At 38.6% G+C, this 21,063-nt stretch overlaps 1 protein-coding gene across 2 annotated transcripts; it reads right to left on the bottom strand.

Annotated features, from left to right (window-relative positions):
* Window positions 1–607: 607 nt before the first annotated feature.
* Window positions 608–20,536, bottom strand: LOC120720226 (zinc finger protein 572-like). Of its 2 annotated transcripts, XM_040009860.1 has the most exons (10): window positions 20,111–20,532; window positions 19,691–19,759; window positions 18,970–19,109; window positions 12,204–12,312; window positions 11,739–11,974; window positions 8,718–8,785; window positions 5,817–5,902; window positions 4,190–4,425; window positions 3,747–3,853; window positions 608–1,920 (listed from the first exon to the last, which is right to left on the bottom strand). In XM_040009860.1, the coding sequence occupies exons 1-10, from the start codon at window positions 20,355–20,357 to the stop codon at window positions 630–632; spliced, it is 2,589 nt and encodes an 862-aa protein (XP_039865794.1). In that variant the 5' UTR covers window positions 20,358–20,532; the 3' UTR covers window positions 608–629. The 2 variants fall into 2 exon arrangements, with proteins under 2 accessions (XP_039865794.1, XP_039865795.1); XM_040009861.1 differs by lacking the exon at window positions 19,691–19,759 and having other exon boundaries at window positions 20,111–20,536.
* Window positions 20,537–21,063: the final 527 nt, after the last annotated feature.

Raw genomic sequence — 21,063 nt, 5'->3', positions numbered from 1 at the left:
TCGGAATCTAACAAGACTCATCTGGAAAAAAATCATACTGTAATTGCTAACACTACAGCAATTGAGGCAAGGTGGCACTGTAACAATTATATTTATCCATTCATCCATCCTCTTCCTCTTCTGACAGTTAGGATAGACCCCAGTCAGCACCCACAAGTCTGAACTGGTTTGATGGATGGATAGAATTTTTTATGGATAGAAAGTCTGGAGTTGAGGATTTGCTCAACAGAAGAACATAAATTACTTTTTTGACTCCACCTTAGTCGGCAGTGTCAAGTAACACAAGTTGAAAAAGGAAAATTAAAATGTTCATCTACATATTTGGTAAAAAAAAAACAAAAAAAAAACGAAATAATCTCCAAAAGAAATAATCAATAACTGAATAAGTCACTCGTTTTTTGTTAATACACAGAATTTTTCCTTTTCCTTTTCAGGGAAAACTCATCATAGTGAGGCCATCATAATCACATTTACATTTAACTATCCAAAAATTGTCTGAAAAATTTGTTAACACTTCCATACTTTTTTGACTTAAGAAAACAAACAAATATAAAAGGTTGTAGCACATGAATTTGGGAAACTAAAATGCTTAACTGACTGATTTTTAAGACCCTGCGCTAAAATGTCTCTTAGAGCGTGGACTGAGTGGCGGACTTGTGTTCTTCGGGCTGGTGGATTTTCATGTGCGATTTTAAACAGTGGCTCTGAGTGAAGGCTTTCTCGCATAATGTGCACTGATACGGTCTCTCTCCATTGTGGATCCTCATGTGAATCTTCAGGTGTGCCTTGCGAGAGCACGCCTTCCCACAGATCTCACACACAAACTGTTTGATGCCCGCATGGATCTTGACGTGGGAGTTTAGGGCAGCCCTTTGTTTAAAAAAGCGTCCACATATGGTGCAGCCGTATGGAGCCTCACCGCTGTGCACTCGCAAGTGTTTCTTTAGTTCGCCGTTGCTCACAAAACCTTTATTGCATGTGACGCAGACAAAAGGCTTCTCGTTGCTGTGCGTCTTCAGGTGAGCCTTCAGGGTCTGATTTGTCGTGAAGGTTTTGCAGCAGATGTGGCAGAGGTACGGTTGGTCTCTGGCTGTGTGAATCTTCTCATGAGTCTTCAAAGACCATTGAAGTCTGAATTGCTTTCCGCAGATGTGGCAGCAATACTGCCGCTCACCAGTGTGAGTCAGCTTGTGTCGGCTCAAAGCCCTGCGATCAGAGACAGACTTACCACAAATCTTACAGTGGTATCGCTCTTTCCTGGTGTGGGTTTTGGTGTGAGCTGTGAGCTGTCCCTTAAGAACAAATGATTTGGGGCATATATCACATTGGTATAGTTTCTCCTCCACATGAATCGAACGGTGAATCCTCAGGGCAGACATTCGAGGAAAGGTTTTGCTACAAACGTTACATTTGAACAGCTTGTTTGCTGTGTGAAAAGACACATGGCTCCGCAAGCTCTTTCTGGAGTAGAAAGACTTCCCGCAAATTAAACACTTGTAAGTTTTTTGGTAATTTTGAAGATGTTCCTTCAACTTTTCCACAGAGTCCAAAGTCTTTCCACAAACTCCACAAACACTCTGCGGCTCATCCACATGACTCCAGATGTGTCTCATCAAACTGGCCAGGTGAGTGTACCCAACTCCACAAACTTTACAGGAAACTTTACCCTTAAACCTCTTTATCCAACACTTGGCTACTTGCTTCTTTTTTGTTTGTTTTTCTTTTTTTCTTTTTGGCAGTTGCGGCTTGGGATCAGGTTTCCAGTCATCATCTCCATCCAACATCTCATCTTCATTCATGCCATCACTGGAGTTAACTTCGCTGTCACTAGCATCTTCTTCAGTTCGCAGGTCCTGGTTTTCTGATGTTGAGTTGGTGGCCAGAACGTCGACTGTGGTGTCATCGTCATGCTGAGTTGGGCTGCCGAGGAACATAAATTTGTAGTTACTTTGTGCAAATTCGAAATGACTTTAAGACAAAGTCTTAAGTGTTCACTGAATCCCAGTTACAGCGGTCCCTCGTTTATCGCGGGAATTACATTCTAAAAATAACCCACAATAGGTAAAATTCGCAAACTGGTAATCTTTATTTTTTACAAATATTATAGATGTTTTAAGGCTGTAAAACCCCTCACTACGCACTCTGTAGACTTTTCTCAGACAGGCATGAACATTTTCACACTTCTTTCACACACTTTCACACAAAGTTCAAACCTTTGTAGAAAAATAAGTCCAGTATTATAGAATGAAACCAAAGATCAAAACCTGTTTTCAGGTACAGAACATACGAATAGAGCAGCTGCCAGAGAATTCATCATTAATGAATCAATGGAAGAAGAATGAGTTGAGTAAAGTTTGACTTATCTGACTGTTTGGTTTTTGTTTGTTTTTTTGCTTAATGCACCTTATAATCCGGTGAACTTTATGGTCCGAAAAATACGGTAACTTCTATCCTCCTTTAGCTTGTCCAGAAGTCCAACTTTTTGTGCATCTTCCTCTGCCTTTTGGGTGCTACTGCAGGTGCCTTTGACGTCGACACTGTTGTGTTTGCTTTCTTCTGCTAGCGAAGATTTATGTAAATTTGACAAGCTGAACACATCCTGTACTGTACTGGAGACATGGTACGAGATTGATTGACAATGGTTTACAGTCGATCAGGACATAGGACAAAATGCGCTGTGAAAAAAAAAAAGCATGCAAAATTGCGCCCAAAAAATCTGTGAAACAGCGAGGCCGCGAAAATGAAACGCATTATAGTGAGGGACCACTGTAATCCAATCTCGAAAAACACTTGATATTTAATGGGCTTTAGTTACATGTTGTTGCAAAACAAAAATTTGCACAAAAAAAGGATAAGAGTTTTCCTCCCAGGAAAGCATATCTTGCTCTACAACCTTTATATACCTTTCAGCTTTCATAGTTCATTCCAAAACAAGCACAGTGCCAATACCGTGTGCACTTATACACCCCGTTACCATCAGATAAGCTGGCTTTTGAACTGAACGCTGATAACACAATGGATGGTCTCCCTGGCGGACGCAACGTTCATGATCACCAACAATAATATTAAATTTGGACTTCTTTGAATGACTCTTGGCCCACATGAAATGATGGCACCTCTGGGCCATGTTCAAATATGACTTATTTTTGCATGACGGAGCTTTAGCTAGTATCTGCAGATGGCACGGAGGATTGTGTTAACTGACATTGTTTGAGGGCCCCAGAGATCACTGGGATCCAATAAAGGTCATCTGAATTGTCCCTTACAAACTGAGATATTTAACGTCTAACACTCAAAACGGCTTTATTTGCTGTGAAACACGAACACTAAAAGCAGGAAACAAAACACAAAACTAGGAAACTATGAGATTAGACTAGATCTTAGATTTATATATCTTAATTAATTAATTAAATGCATTAATTAAATTGCTGAAAAATTTCCACCTGTAAAACTGTAAATTGCGAATTCTAGAGCCATTTTCTTTTCTCAGATTTCGCCATCTTTAATTTTCAGTTGACTCCTGTTAGTAAAATGACGTATGCATTTCTTTATATTAATTCATTTAATTAAGCATAATAATCAAGTAAGTTATGGTGTCATCTGGCTACAATTGATTTTTTTTCATGCTGTTCATTTAATTTTTTATTGTTTCAGAAGATGTTTTTGTAAAAGCCTTTGTAAAAAAAAAAAAAATATCAGTAGCAAATCTCTTTAATTTCAGTTGTTTTATCAGTTTTTTAAATTACCTGGAAAGCAGTTTAGCTTTAACACTTCTTAGTGCCTCGGCATCACTGGACGGTGGATCGACATTTGTCTGTAAAGAGTGAAGGGTCTTCTCTTCCTCCTTCCCTGTCTGTAAGGGTTAGTTCCACAAATTATTTTTACAAATTTATTTACAAAAACAACAAAAGTACAAGTTTAGATTAGATTTTTTAAATTCAACCGTCTTTTCAAAAATTCTCTTCTTCTAGTCAACCCACAACTACAGACATTTACAAGCCAGTAAGAACCATATTTCAAATGTTACTTCCTTGCTAGAAAATCACCTGACTCAAAAATATCGACAAGCTAGGAGCAAAGCCGATTGTGAAAGCTGCTGCTCTACAGAAAAGCAGAAATCATGTGCTAACAAATGTAAATGTTGTGTCAAAATGTCTCATATGAATTGTCTATAACTGCTTCAACCTACCTTTGGCCTAATGTAGAGGGCCGAGTTTCCAACAGCATTGATGGCGTTGTAGATCGCCTCTGGAGTTCTTGGCTCTATTTGCAACAGCTGGAGCCTTTTGTGTGAGCTTGATATGAGAAAGTCCAAAGGTTCTTCAGAGCCCAGCTGAGGGAAGGTGGACCTCAGCAACTCCAGGAAGTCGTCCTCTTGTAGACCACGAGGACACGTCAGATTCTGCACCGGACATTTCTTAAACACTGAAATAAAAAGAGTTCAACCTTTGATGGATCTAAAGCCTGAAAGAAACTAACAGTTATTTAACTAACAGTTATTTAACAGTTATTTGAGTCTATAAAACAAAAGACAACAAAAAAAAAAAATTAGCAGAGTGATCAACCACAGTCCAAGAAGACCTCATCAAACGACTACTGGTCACTGAGAGGTTTTGTAAACTTGCATTAACATAAATCAGTGACAGGACTCACACAAACACACTTCTTTGTAACTTATTAAGGCTTCAGCTACACCAGCCTAGAGACTCCCTGGCAGCTTCTGGTTGCTAGGTAAAAATGTGCATTCCCTGACTAGTTGCTAGTTATCCAAAATCAGTTGCTACACCTTCGATTTCCTTGTAATTGCTTTGGAGTTTTGCCTAGCGATTTCTGATAACCTCAGGCAACCACTTAGTAACCAGCTGTGGAATATATACAGTGATGTGGAAAAGTGTTTACCCCCTTCCCGATTTCCAGCTCTATGGTAAATGGCCTGTATTCGTATAGCGCTTTGCTAGTCCCTAAGGACCCCAAAGCGCTTTACACATCCAGTCATCCACCCATTCACACACACATTCACACACTGGTGATGGCAAGCTACATTGTAGCCACAGCCACCCTGGGGCACACTGACAGAGGCGAGGCAGCCGGACACTGGCACCACCGGGCCCTCTGACCACTACCAGTAGGCAACGGGTGAAGTGTCTTGCCCAAGGACACAACGACCGAGACTGTCCAAGCCGGGGCTCGAACCGGCAACTTTCCGATTACAAGGCGAACTCCCAACTCTTGAGCCACGATCGTCCATCTAAATGACGGTGTTGTTATTAAGGGGGAAAATGGTCTGCAAGTCAGAGTTCCAACACGAAAACCACTGCTGAGCAAAAGGTACATCTCAGTTTTGCCAGAAAACATCTTTATGAGACTGTGGCATGACATCAAAAAGGCTGTTCATGCTCGAAAACCCTCCAATACAACTGAATTACAACAATTCTGCAAAGATGAGTGAGCCAAAATTCAGCGCTGTTAAAGTTATCAAGAACATTTGATTGCAGTTGCTACTAAGTGTGGCCCAACCAGTTACTAGGTTTAGGGGAAATCATTTTTTCACACATTTTGTATTTTTTTCCCCCCTTAATAATAAACACCTTCATTTAGAAACTGCATTTTGTGTTCACTTGTGTTATCTTTGTCTAAAACTATGTTTGATGATCTGAAACATTCAAGTGTGACAAACAAAAAATATCATATCAAGAAAGGGACAAACCCCTTTTCACACCACTGTACATATATTTTTATTTAGCAATCATAGTTTGCCAGTCTCTAGGACTAATCGACTAATCATTTTAGCTCCATAATGAAGAACATGACCGTACCAGTGTTCGAGAGCGTGTCAATCTGAGAGTCCTCAAGGATGCGGATCCGGAAATCTATAGAAGTCTTTGCGTCATTGTATTTCACCCTATCAAACGCAAACACGCAGAGAAGAAGGAAAATACATTTTTTAATGGCTTTAATTGGCTGAAAGTGTCACAGCATTGTGTTTTCAATTTTTACAACAAAACGTGGCCAAAATGTATGACTGGCTCTAGGTTTGGTGCAGCAGTGCTAAACGTCTTTAGAGCCAGCAAATACACAAGAGCGCATAAGTGATGCCCTCTTTAGTTTGATTACCTTTTTATTTTTTACACTTTATTTTTATTGACAGTCCTGTATATCTTTTACAAAACATGCAGACCCCCAACAAGCACAGAGCATCTAGCCTAACAAACAAAAAAAAAAGACATATCCCTTTATGGTACAATCAGATCAAATAGGTGAATTACAGAAATGACACATGGTACCAGAAATTATAATATTTTTCCATTTAAGTAAAGATCCCATTTTTTCCAGTATTTCTCAAATTTATCGGCAGCAAGTCTTAGTGAGAAAGTCAGTCTCTCCGTTGTGTAAATTTTCTTGATAATGCCTATGCAGTCCAAGAATGACGGTGGATCCACGTTTAGCCATTTGCGAGTTATGGCTTTCTTTGCACCAGCCAAAAGTATCAATAAAAGATATTTGTCTGAATTCCTCAGTCCTTGTGGCAAATCACATAGATAAAACACAGTGAAATCAGGGGCCAAGTTCAAGCCCATCACGGTATTGATTTCTTTGATCACTACTAGCAAATAGGGAACAATCTTAGCACATTCCCAAAAAATATGAAAATGTCCTGCAGATACACATCCACAGTTTCTCCAACACTGAGCCTTGTCGGGGTCTTTACTTTGTTTACTCTTAGCATTATGCGTGACAAAAAAGTGCACTGTGTTTTTCCATGCAAATTCCCTCCATAGACGTGAGCTTGAGGTCATTACCACAGCCTTACATATATTGAACCAGTTGTTGTCATGTTTTATTATTTCAGCCTCTTTTTCCCATCTAGCTTTGATATATGTTGTGTCATTATTCCTACATCTTTGTAAACATTTGTATAATCTGGATATGTGTTTCTTTGGTGAATTCCCCTTACAAGAGTCAATGAAGATTTTAACCAAGCCCGTGTCCTCCTCTTCTAGGAATTTTATGTTTCTGTCGTAATGGTGCCTCAGCTGGAGGTATCTAAACAAATCCTGTCTTTCCAAGTAAAAACTTCTCTGGAGTTGCTGGTAGTCTTTTAGTACATTTTTATCTGTAATCTTCCAGTAGCCTGTTATACCCTTATGTGACCACTGTATAAATCTCTTATCCATGTTTGCAGGTGCAAAATCCGAATCGTAAGCAGGCCATCGTAACGTCCGGGCACTTTTTTCAGTTTTCTTATATTTGAGTATCCTATGACATTGGATCACACCACCCAATCATCACTCGTAACTGTGCAGCCCTATAACAGTCCTCAAGACATGGCAGAGTGAATCCACCTTTGTACTTTTGCAGTTGTAACGTCTAAAATTTTATTCTTGGTTTTTGTTTGGCCCAAATAAAATTACAAAACGCCTTTTTCGTCATCAAGACTGACAGCTACTGATTCGATATTTTTCATTTTATTTATTAGATGGAGAGCCCGCCTCACGTTATCATGAGTTTGCCTATTTCGAACAAAACCTGTTTCTGTATCAGTTAGTTCTGAAGTTATAAATTCCAACCGTTTAGCTAATATTGTTGCAAATATCCCATAGTCGATATTCAAGACTGATACGGGTCTATAGGAACCACATTCTGTTCTATTTTTACCCAGTTTGGGGAATTACTGAAATAACTGCTCGTTTCCAGGATGGTGGTATCTCCCCCCCCCTGTAAGCACATGGTTAAAGCAATCCCTCAGCAGAGGGGTTACTACTCTGAAGTGTTTATACCACTCTGCCGGGTAGCCATCCTCATCGGCCATCTTATTACCTTTCAATTTTGAAATAGCCTTGTTAATCTCCTCCGCAGTTATTGTTTGTGTATCTTTTATTTTGTTCTGTTCCTATCGATGGTAAATCAAGTGAGGAAAGAAATACATTAACAGAGGGCACATCTATCATGTGTGGTTCTGCGTACAGTCGGGTATAATAGGTCACAAAAGATTATTTTATGCTTTTCATCTCATGACATATCTTATCATTTGCTGGGTTTTTAATTTTCTGAATAAATCTGTCAGCCTGCTTTTTCCGTATCCTCCAAGTAAGGAGTCTCTTAGATTTTGGGACCATTTTCATAATAATTCTGCTTAATGAGTTTAGCCCTTTTCTCTATTTGGTCATCGTATAACCTATTTAATATCTGTTGTGTTTCTTTAATTTTTCATATGTTCTGATTCTAGGTGTTTCAGTCTCGTAGTAAGGTCTTTTAGATACTTCTCTTTTTCCTTTTTTTTATATGAGGACCACAAAATTAGCTTCCCTCTAAGAACTGCCTTCGCTGCATCCCATAAAATACTAGGAGAAATATCACCATTGTTATTGTACTCCATGTATTCCTTAAATTCTTCTTTTACAAACTTTTTGAATTCTACATCATTTAGTAGACTAGTATTAAGCCTCCATAAAGTCTCTTTGCGATCTGAATCCAAATGGAGTGTCAGGTACACCCCTGCATGGTGCGAAATATCTTTCACCCCTATATCACAATTTATAATTCTATGCTTATCAAAGTGTCACATAAAAAAATAGTCCAGTCTTGAATACATATGGTGGGAATGTGAAAAAAAGGTATATTTCTTTTCCAGTGAGTGTGCATCCCTCCACACGTCAGCCAACCCCAATTCCTTAAGCATTCTTTTAACATATACTGCTTCTGGTTAGTTTGATTACCTTTTGATATATTTTGCTCGATCAGCTGATGGTGTTGCAGGGTTGGATCTGGAGTTGTCATCTTGTTTCTGGAGAAACAGACACAGCAGAAAGCTTTAGCTTTCAAATGATTCGGTCTCTATGGAAAAACTTAGACAATTGCAAAAAATCTCCTGGACTGAACAAACAACCCTAAATGTGTAAAAAATTTGTTACCCTGTTGATATAACAATGCCAGATGAATATGCACTAATTGGTAAAAATACAACCCAATTGGTATGAAAATAATCAGAACATGTCTGAACAGGAAAAATTATTGAATATTTGTTCTGAAAATGCCATTAAGAGACCCATCAACAAACAGATCAGACTTCCAACCGTCAGAGAGGTGAAAACATGGCAAGAGGGGGTCATATCTGTTCTGCGAGATTGCTTTGAATGCACAAATTGGGATATGTTTTGAGAAGTTGCTACATACTCAGATGCCGTGGACCTGGAGGAGTACACAACCTCAGTGACTAGCTACATTAGCATATGCATTGAGGATGTCACTGTGTTCAAGACCGTCATCATCTATGCAAACCATAAACCCCGGTTCTCTGCAAAGCTACGCAACCTGATGAAAATCAGAGACTCTACCTTTAAGTCCAAAAATAGAGAAGTTTACACTACAGCCAGAGCAGACCTATCACAGGCCATCAAAGAGGCAAAGCGGCAGTATGCAGATAAGATCAACACACATTTCACAAGTACAAAGGATACTCGGTGCATGTGGCAGGGCATCCAAACAATCACAGGCTACAAGCCAACACCTCCGGTAGGGGTAGGCGATATAAACGATAGAAACTATATAAGTTTGGCCAACGATAGAGATTTTGACTCTATCGCGATAGCGCATGTTGATGACATCATCAAGCTGTGCCTGTTTTGGTTGAAAGCATCGCAGCGGCTACAACCATTATCATCAGCAAATTATGCCGGGCGACAGTCATGGCAAAGAGATGAAGCACTTTTGAAATATGAGGAAAGCCAAAAACTGCGCTTCCTGCACTTCCGTAACATTGATTCATTAATGTTGAATTCTCTCGCAGCTGTTCTATTCCCATGTAGTATATTAATAACTAACCTTGTATTGTGGATGAATAATCTCAGTTGTTCTCCTGACTGAAGTTTGCCCCGTGTATAGCATCCTGCTATGCGATTGCATTTGTCCCTGACCACCAGAATCCCTCACGTTAACTTTTATCGAGTGGAAAAAAAGTTGGCGTTCATCCTCCAGCTTCACTGTGCTAATGTTATGCTAACATAGATGTGTCGCTAGCAATCACATAGCACAACATTATATACCAGGTAGTCCAATTTCAGTAACCCTGCAAACGCCACTGCTGTTTAGTTTTCTGTCTTCATTTATGTTGGAAGTGGTAGCGGAGCTGCACGTTTTAATTAGTTTCAAAAATCTCTCAGTCAGAACATGGTATGTCATGTTTAGGTGGAAGCTAGCGAGCTAACTTCCTGTTAACTTGTAACTCCGTTAAATTTAATAAATTCTGTTTTCATGGATGCATGAATGTTAAACTTAATTGTTACACCTGGTAAAGCAGCAACGCTGATCATTTTATTAAAGATGAAAGAATTTAGACCGTTTTTAGCTCTCAGTGTTCGTTTGACTTTGGGACCTGAAGCGGATGGAGTTTTGGACCCAGATTACTCCGTGAAGCTCCTCGCTACGGCAGCCGTAATGCTCTGACAAGCCATCAAGCAGTGCGGCTTACCAAAGTTGTACTAAAACATTTTTTTAACAGATTTCTGCACGCCAAAATCGGTTCGAGGTCAGTAAGCACAACCAGAATTCATACATAAGGCACACTCTCGATTTTTGAGAAAATTAAAGGATTTTAAGTGTGCCTTATAGTGTGGAAAATATGTTATACAGAAGAAAAGAATATATCACGATATATATCATTACCACACGTGCTTCAAATTATATCGCGACATGGATTTTAGGCCATATCGCCCAGCCCTAACCTCCGGCATGCAGCAGTGATCCCTCACTGCCGGACCAACTAAATGACTTCTTTGCACGTTTTGAGGCAGAGAACAAAGAGTCAGCAAGGAAGATGCCCCCCTCCCCCAATGACCAAGTACTCTGTTTGAACACAGCAGATGTCAGGATGACACTTCAACACCTGGTAGACTGGTGTCAGAATAACAACCTGTCTCTAAATGTTCAGAAGACTAAAGAGATGGTTGTTAACTTCAGGAAGAGGTCAACGACCCACACCCTACTGCACATCAACAGATCTGCTGTTGAGATGGTCAACAGTGTGAAGTTCCTGGGTGTGCACATATCAGCTGACCTCTCCTAGAACCTGAACACCACCACCATCCTGAAGAAAGCCCAACAACGTCTTCACTTTCTTAGGAAACTGAAGAAAGCCAGTCTCCCTCCTCTCATCATTTTACCAGGGAACCATTGAGAGCATCCTGCTACATCACTATCTGGTACGGGAACTGCACCCTCGCTGAAAAGAGGTCTCTGCAGCGGATAGTGAGGACAGCTCCCAACTATGGCAGACACATCATCCGACGTGAGAACAGCATAGTGAAGGACACTTTCCACCCCTCACATGCACTGTTCTCCCTCCTTCCATCTGGCAGATGGTTTTGCAGCATCAAAACCGTAACGACCAGACACTGCAAGAGCTTCTTCCCCCAAGCAGTCAGAGCCCTCAACTCACTACCACAAAATGACTGATATACACATACACCCTTATGAACACCTTACAATACTCATTAAAAGACTCAAAAAAAAAACAAAAAAAAAACTTCCACAAATCCACTACAAACTGGACCTGAAAACAACATGCTTATTTGCACTCAGTCACATAATTCTGTATACACTGTATACTTTGTATACTACTGTATTGACAATAAAGCTCTTGGATCTTGAATCTTGAAGAGAATGCAGTCCTTCCCAACAAAACATCACTCCACAAGTGTCAAAATGCCTCTTATGAATCGTTTAGAACTGTATCAACCTACCTTCGGTCTGATGTAGAGGGCCGAGCTTCCTGCAGTCTTGATGGCCTTGTAGATCACCTCTGGGGTCCTTGGCTCTACTTGCAAAGGCTGGAGCCTCCTGTTTGTGCTGGATGTAAAAAAGTCCAAAGGTTCATCAGAGCCTAGCTGAGGGAAGGTGGACCTCAGCAGCTCCAGGAAGTCATCCTCCTGTAGACCAGGGGGACACCTCAGATCCTGCACCGGACATTTCTTAAACACTGAAATACAAAGAAGTCATTGTGAAATCGTGAAACCAAGAAAAACGTGAAACCAAGAAAAAAAAGGCACTTTCAAGAGTCCACCTTGAGGTCCTGAAATAACGATGAATGTCACTCTGAAACAGTTTGCTGGGCCTCTTTACATTCCAACACATTTAATATTGGTAAGAAAAAAAAAAAAAAAAAAAAAAAAAAAACATATCTGAAAAACAAAGAACATGAAGTATACCAAGGTTAGAGAGTATTTCAGTCTGGGAATCCTCCAAGATGCGGATCCGGAAATTTGGAAGGGTCTGCGTGCCTCCAGTCAGAGCTTTGCTGGGCCTCTTCACTTCAAACTGATTGTAGAAACAAGTTTATTTACAGATAATCTCTTGATAAAAGCTCAAAATATACATTAGACAACAAACAAATTAGAACTGAGAGGTCTGCACACTCTGACTTCTGGCCTGGTTAGATACAAACTGAACCACAAAACATGACTAAAAAGCATTGATGCATGCTCAATCATCCAGGTAAGGAAATACCAAAAAGTAGACTCTGTTCAGATGATTAGAATCAACATTTCGGGATGAATAAAAAAGGTGAATGTCTTTGCTGTTATTTAACTCGAGTGAAAAAAATGGTTCACCATCCCTTTATCCTAATGGTAAATACAAAAAAAAACCACTTAAAAGTTTAATTCTAGCCCTTCTGAGTGGGATGTAGACTCAGGATTTTAGCTACTAGTGCCTGTGTTTGAAAGTGAGATTTCCTGAAACAGTAGCGGTAACATCTATTCTTGCAAAGAGAACAACAATCTCACATGTTGTCTATGTCAGAGTTTGGTACATCCCTAAAGCTTGTGATGCTAATGCTGAGTTGGAATTCTGACCCATACAGAAGAACATACTTCTCTTTCCTGTTGTAGCATCTACTAAAGTTCAACCAACGTATTGGTGGGGCTGAGCAATCAACTGATATAAAACATTTCCTGATATATCTGTATTGACATTTAGATCGGCTGATAAATTAAAATTTTAAAAGTGAAGAGAAAACAGTTGTGTTCCAGGTCAATGAGATTTAGTTAGACATTTTCAGCAGCTACACCTCCAGCTGGAGGTGGACAAGGGTCACGGGAGGGCTGGAACTTATCCTAGCTGGGCAAGAGGCAGGGTACACACTTGTGTGTCCATGCCACCCACCCAGTGGGGGTGATGACAACACCCCATCGGCCTTTTATGGTTGAGCGTCTGTTTATGTTTCATGTGTCTAAAAATATATATAACAAATTTTCAAAACAACAAATAATGTTGTTGGTATCGTTCAGACTCTATATCTATTTAAATGGACTGAAGGCTGTGTAAGTTCTGAGATTTTGTCTTTGTAATTCTATAAATTCTTTTAACCATTTGAGGTTCACATCAAGACAATTGCAATTAAAAAAATATTTCTTTGCATTTTTATTCCTTTAGAACAACAGTAACAAAGTTTAGATTTTTTTTTTTTCAAACATAGTTTGAAACGCCATAGTTTTTCTTTTAAACATAGGCCTCTACCAAACGGTTGAGATTTTCATTAATGGTAAAACTCTGAATACAAAAATATTTATAAAAGCTTAATAAATCAGTTATAAACTTCTGTAACTTAGCAGCAGACTAGACAGAACAGGTACAAGAGAGTTGTTGTGCTACAGAACCAACTGCAATTTAGAGGTGTTAGATGTCCTTTATTTCTGGTGATGTGCAACAAAGCACTGCTGGTGGGCCTTTCAGGCACAGAAACACTTTGCACTTTGCATTTCCACCTTGACAGTACCTTTGGACAGTGGTTATAACGGCCTTGGTTTTCACAGTGAAGTGTCCCAAGTCAAGTGTCCCAAGTTGTCATAACTTTTGACAATTCAAATGTCCCTCTTGAGGGACTAATAAAGGTTTATCTTATCATAAATCGACAAATCAATCATTTGGTAAAGTGTTTTAAAAAAATATTTGAATCTCATAACTAGAGATGGCACGATACCACTTTTTTATGTCCGATAATGATATCATTAATTTGGATATCTGCCGATACCGATATGAATCTGATATAGTGTATTTTTTAATCAATAAAATAATTTTTTTAATATCTTGCTGCCCTTTGTATAAGTTCATACTCAAGTTTAAAAAAAACAAAACGCTAAAGCTGTTCTGTTATACCTGTATGCAAAAACTATTTCATAATTCAGAAATACTGATAAATCTAATAAATTTAAACCTACACCATCCTCCCTATTCTGGTATTTTAAAGAGTACTTAGCGGAAATATTAAGCAACCTAACTAATAGGGTTGCCAACTCCTAGCAAAAAAAAAAGAAAAAAAAAAAGCGCCTTATGACGCAATCAACTTTAATTTAATGCACGTGTAAAAAAAAATGCAGAGAAATCAATTATTTTTCAACAATAATTAAATTAAAAATTAATTAAAAATAAATAGATTCAACATCTTTCTTCAACAGAATTGCAGACTGCACAGATGGTACCTTCCCAAAGGAAAAAGTACTATAGCTTACTAGGGTATATTAAACTTAATGGTTACTATATGCAGTAATGGACTTCTATACATTTTACATCACATTAAAACTCTGGGTGTAAGATTCAGATAATTATTTATTAAAAGCTAGACGTTTTAAATGAGAATAAGAAAGAAAAGTATGTCTTTGTGCCCCCTTTTCCCTGTTCATGCCTGCCCCCTTGGCTAAACTTTGCTAGATCCGCCCCTGCACAGTTACCAGCCGTCAGCTACGTAGAAAAGGATCCTGGTGTAGAAAGTAATATTAAATAAATTCTAGCTACAGCTTATCGAGCTTAATGTGCTGCTGTTGTTCAGCTGCTGGTTTCCTCTTTCTGGTGTAAAGTGGGTCAAAAACAAACAAGAGAGACGGAGTCACGACAGAAAAGCCGATCAGCTGATCACTGATCAGTTTCATGACTGAAGTAGCAGCAAGAAGAGGCAGTCGCTCCATATATCGGTTGTTAAGCTTAACGCAGGAATGCTTCACAAACATTCAGAGATGAACTTACACACTTGCTTTACTTCTCTCTGGGATAACTTTCTCAGAGATGAAGTGCTGGTTTGGTAGCGAGGCTACAAATGCTCGACCAGACTGCCGAGAGGTCTCACATTTCTCAGCCACTATGAGTTACCCCATGTCGCAAGTTTTGTGAGGTGCTTTCGTGATATTTAATGGATCGGATTACATTTTTAATTTCTCTCCGATATCCGATCCAGTAATTTAGATCAGTATCGGACCGATACGATGCATAATATCAGATCGTTCCATCGTTACTCATAACATTAGCTAACTCAAACTATTAGATCATGGGTAGGGAGCGTTAGTCCTCAAGAGCTGGTGTCCTGCAGGTTTTAGATCTCACCCTGGGTCACTACACCTGAATCAAATGATTAGTTCATTACCAGGCCTCTGGAGAACTTCAAGACATGTTGAGGAGCTAACCTAGCCATTTGAATCAGCTGTGTTGGATCGAGGACACATCTAAAACTGCAGGACACCGGCTCTCGGGGCCTGGAGTTTCCTACCCCTGTATTAGATCCTTAAAATCAAACCTCCGTCAATCTTTTGATCCATTGGGGTGTGGTAAGCCATCAAACGCCCCTATTTGAAAATAAGGATATTACATGAAATTGCTTGTATGGCCAAAAATGGGTAAATGATGTAATTTGTAAAATCAAAATCAAAACAAAAAAAACCCATTAAAAACTATAATTTTTATGTGTTGAGTTTCGAATGAAAGCAATTTTAGCCATTTTTTGCCATGATAGAGGCAAGAACAATGTTTAGTGAATATATTTTTGATGTATTTAAGAAGCTGAAAGTTATTACAGCTGAAAAAAATCATGACCCTTTCATTCCACTTGCATTAACACAGCAAAAATGGTAAAAATAAATAAATAAAAGTGAAGTGGCTACAAATGGCCAGCACAAAGCCCAGAGCTTTAATGCATAAAGTGTATAAAAATCTTATTGATTACAGGGTAATACATTAATGTTAATAGCAACTCTAAGCTTTTAATTTTGAAGTTTCAAGTATAAAACAATGCTGTTACATTTATACTGTAATGTTTTACTGTAAGTATGGACATGGAAACAAGTAAACAACATTTTGAAATAACTTTAATTGGAATTCTGTACACTGAAAAAAAAACAACAACCCAACAACACATAAAAATAAAAAAAATTAAAAAAAATAAAACCCCAAATAGCCAGTTCCTTCATCTCTCCATTAAATGTCAAACATCGCATTGACCCGTAATCCCTGCTTGTCAGCACATGCTTTTAAAAAGAGCTCCATGTCCTCTGCAAACTGAAAAACAAACAGGAAGAAGTCCCTCTACACAAAAACACTGCAGATGACAGGCCAGGCAAACATCTATTGATCTGTTTGAATGCCTCCTCATTAGGGCTGGGCTATAGCATATCGTTCACGGTAATACCGGTGTAATGTTGGGCGACGATAAGAAAATGAAACATCGTGACAGAATATGGGTAAAACGTGCATGCGCGGTGCCTTTGTTTACATACGCACATGGCGGCGACGCAGAATGAGAAGAGCGAAAGTGGATCGTTAAATGAAACAGATGAACCAGAATTGGTTTGTAAAAATGCTGCAACTTCAGTGGTGTGGAACTGGTTTAGCTTTCATCCGTCAGATACACAACAAAGCACTATTTTTGGTAGAGCATGCTTCATGTTGATGGGTGTTTTTTTTGCACTAATAAAGTTGAGGAGTTGTAAAGTATTTTGTCTAGTGTCAATTATATCGTCAGTTATATCGTTATCGCAAATTTTCAAATGTATATCGTGATAAATATTTTTGGCCTTTCTTTTTAAGAAGACTAAGACCACAGTGAGGGCATTTAATTTTCATGGACTTTATTTAGCACAGAGGGTAGAGCATATGCATGGTCTACCGAAGATTCAGAAAATGGTTTAGATGTTGGAGAGAAGACATTGAGAGGGCGACGGGGCTTCTTGGAGAGTGCAGCGAGGGGGATGCGGGGCACCTTGGAGAGTGCAGTGGGGAGCAGTCCTGATAGTGGTGGCTGACTAGCTATTGAAGAATGTTGACATGACAATAAATGCCTTGCCATATCCCCACGCCGTATGATTGTCATGTTACAGACAGGACAGTGAAAGTGTCCTGTTGTCCTACATGGCAGCCTGCACCAGTATATCATTTTGTCTGTAAGAGAGAAAAAAACACATGTAATTTAAATGTATTTATATAGAATGCAATCAATTTATCTAACAATCAGAGTGTACATGTTAAGAAAAATATCCAAGCCATCCTCAATAATGAAAGCAAAATGGTGTGGATCACAAGAGCTGTCAAGAAATGTAGTGAACAGGAACAAAAAATGTATTTAATGAAAACACATTTTTCTCTTGCTGATGAATGCACTGAACTGTACAATGTGAAAAGCAACTTTTAAGTCAACAAAGAGAATACAGAAGTACTAAAAAGAAGTGCATATTTATAACTTTAACTATAAGGTATATATAATACTAACATACCTCTAAAAGGCAAAGCATTTTTAATGTGTCCACTTATATGCTCCTCAATCACTGGCCTGACAGTAGGGCTGAAATTGGGGCACAGAGGGCAGTGAAAGAGTCTTCTGCAACATGTTGTGCATTCCTGCAATTCTGGCTTTGAGGCAGAATTCCAAATTGATATGTGCATCTAAAACAGAGAAAAACAGATAAACACCGTATACACATTTAGGTTCAGGTTTTAGCAGAAATAACACGTTACAGTTAGCATGTAAGAGATTTGGGGAGAAAATTCTTTACAAAAAACTAATTTACAAGACACTTTTATTTGTGACATATGTATCTATTGACATATAACAGACAATTTAACCGAGGCTAACTAAAATCTGGGCAACAAAAAAGCAGATGTAATGTAATAACCCTGATTTGAAAATGTAGGGAGTACAAAGTACATGTCATGCTAAAATGTAAGAAGCAGAAGTATAAAGTAGGCACAAGAAAGTGTAGCAGTAAAGTACAGATACCAGAAACTTCTACTAAGTACAGTAATGACGTATTTGTACTTTGTTACTTTCCATCTTTGATGCCAACAAAAAAAATCATATTCTAACGCAAAATGTGTATTTTTTGCCATCTCGCCCACAGAAGCCCTTAATCCAGCTCTCTTACTTTAACCAGGGCCCGTAAACAGACATATCTGTGTTTCTCTGCCATGGAGCACGATTAAAAAAAACAAAATTTAAAAATGCCCGTTGCTGTAACGCAAAGTCCCAACATGATCAATGTAAGCAAACTAGATGATTCCTAGAATTATGAAATTGCTAACGGAAAATTTAAATATGAAAGACTCTGTCCCAACCTTTACGATCCACTTGCAAGGTTTCCACTGTATCCATGCAGGTCACGTATTTCTGCCTACTGTGGAGGTCACGTGTTTCCGGTTACTGTGGAGGTAATATGGCACTCCACAGCGGCTGCAGCCAGACCCTTCTCGGGCTATCTTTTTAAGTCACGGTGCCATTTGGTGGATTTTTTTGGCAATACAATTGGTAGAAAAGACTCAAAAAGGTAGGTCAATTTACCTTATTGAAATGATATAGGGCCTCAAAATGTACTCTACCAATTGGTTGACCAGAACATTAATTAAAAACCTTGGAGAATACATTCAGATGACCTTCAGGTGGATCTAGAGAGCTAAGTTATAAGATTTGAACTGAAGGCTGCTTGAGGCAATTACAGCTTATGTAGACACACTTAGTAATATGTCTAAATACTTAATCGGTTTTGGACTGTGTTGCATTTCTGCCAGGTTTTCACTTTATGTCTCAACTCAAACTAATTAACAACCAATTACTGCAAAATTTTTAATTTTCAGTATAAATCACACGAGAGCTGACTTGAATAATTTTAAGTTTTGACATTTTCACATATCTAAGATAGATATGTGAATTTCAAACCTTACAGGTATTTGATGATCTGGTTCCTTAAGTTGTTCTTCATGCTGTGTGGAGCTTGTGTCTGGTTGCACAAATGGCATCTCCGCCCCCTTCTCTTCCGCATTATCGTACACCGGGAGACCTGAGATCACAGTGTCCTTCACATCTGGACACAGAAAGTCAGTTTTAACACAGTAATGTTTGAGTTTTACATCACAGGACTGTTTGACAACTAAAGTAAATTTTTACAACATCTGCATACACTTCTACAATTTTTATGCATGCATTGAAGCAAAACCCAATTTAACCTAAATTTCACAGCAGGAAATTGCTGAGCTCTAAACAAAAACATACACTTTGCCTTCTTATATGCTGTTTAGTGTTGCACAGCTGTGCTGAGTGCAGCTGTAACTGTTCTGTTAGCATCTTTGTATCACTACACCCTGTAAGAGGTGCAAGCTGATGCATTTTGTTGCATTTTTTAATGTCTTTAACTCACTAAAATAAAGGCTTTTTACTACAAACTCAATTCTAAAAATGTTGGAATTCTACGTCAAATATGAATAAAACAAAATGCAGTTCATTTGCAAATCTCATAACTTCGAACCAGCACTCTAACACTCAGAGAGCTTCGAACTCCTCTTTTACTTCTACTTCATCTGCTTTTGTCAGTTCAGTTACTTGTACTGCTGGTGTTTTTTGTATTTTACAACACAAAATCTCCAATGCAAAACCTCACAAACACACCTGACTGTTGCGTGTGATGCTCATTCTCCTCGAGACTGGCTTCCATCAATACGTCACAGCTGTGCAGCTCTTTAAAAATAAAACACTTTTTGTTTTTAATTAAGAGGGCCTAGAACTCAAAAAAAAATTTTTATAGTGAAATATTCATGATAAGGTAAATGTAAAACAGATTCCGAGGTGGTTAGCTGTTTTGATCTTTTGACCTTCACTAAGTCTGTCCGTTTCTACATTAAGTGCTGTGTAGAGAATGTGAAAGTGACCAAAAGCACCCAATTCACAAAAATCTTTATTTACGTCATAAAAACAATCTGTGTATCATTCGTTTCAGATGTTTTGATCTTTTTCTTTGCCAGTTAGTGAGCATAAATGTGTAATTTGGTAAAGAAAGTTCGGAACACCCATAACCATAACTTTGCTGACCTGTCCTCTCAAGCTTGACCCGAGGCTGCAGGAGCTCCAGCAGTCTCCTCTGCCGGTCGATCTCCTGCCTGAAGCCCGCGACCTCCTCCTCGTAGTCGGCTATCGTCCGCTCCACCACTGCTAAGATCTCCCGGGCAGCTGTGCTAAGTTTCTCAGTGATGATTCCTCTCAGTATGTCGCTCTTGGACATGTTAGCGACGCCGTCGAGTGGCTCGGAGCCTCCGCTGCTGCTCGTCCAGCAAAACATGATTTTCTTTGTTTGTTTTTTCACAGTTTTGATGTCGAACGCGTTTGAGACTGTTACGGTGCAGCCACATAATGCGTCCGGGGAGAAACAACAGCTGTATCCTTTTCTGAGCACTCTATCCGGACAGCTTTCAGTGACGATTCAACAACTCAACCAGTTTTAGTAATGTAATAATTATTTTACAAAGATTATTCTCCAAATGTTTGCTTTAAAAACTTTTTTTTATTATTAGTTAGTGTCCTTCATATTTTTGTTTCTAATTAACACGGAAATTGCATTAATAACCGTTTCAATTCAATATCAATTAACAAAAAGCATGTTCATTCAAAAGTTTTCTCTGCTTTTCTTTTAAACAGATATCACTGTAAAGTAAATTTTCTTAAATTTGTCAATTAAAAAAAAAATGTAACAAAGGTTAAGTCAGAGTAAAAAACTCCCCTTAAAGTTTCTCTTTGTTTCTCCTTTTTGTCTGGCTTTTATCAGTGGATGTTTTTATGTTTTCTGATGTACAGTATACTGCTCTTCTTTCAACTTTTAATATTTCCTTCTTCAAGAGACTTTTATGGGAGCTAGTTTCCACTAATGAGAAAAACAATCTTTTTTGTTTTACATCCACTTTTGTAATTAGCTCAAAATTTTGACTCAATATCTTTAGAAGAAACAAGTTTCAAGATGACATAACTCTAAATTTCAAACGTTAACATTG

Source organism: Simochromis diagramma, unplaced genomic scaffold, assembly GCF_900408965.1.
Source record: "Simochromis diagramma unplaced genomic scaffold, fSimDia1.1 OVJJ01000566.1, whole genome shotgun sequence".
Taxonomy (NCBI): Eukaryota; Metazoa; Chordata; class Actinopteri; order Cichliformes; family Cichlidae; genus Simochromis; species Simochromis diagramma.
The sequence above is the reverse complement of the archived record's forward strand: the minus strand, read 5'-3'. Positions and strand labels throughout refer to the sequence as shown.

What these genes read in the sequence shown, in the direction of transcription:
- LOC120720226 (XM_040009860.1), bottom strand. Translation starts at nt 20,357, where the DNA reads ATGTTTTGCTGGACGAGCAGCAGCGGAGGCTCCGAGCCACTCGACGGC. An exon ending in TGAAATACTCTCTAACCTTG is followed by an intron (nt 11,975 to 12,203) that starts GTATACTTCATG and finishes TTTGTATTTCAG; the next exon opens with TGTTTAAGAAATGTCCGGTG. An exon ending in CGAGCAAAATATATCAAAAG is followed by an intron (nt 5,903 to 8,717) that starts GTAATCAAACTA and finishes TGCGTTTGATAG; the next exon opens with GGTGAAATACAATGACGCAA.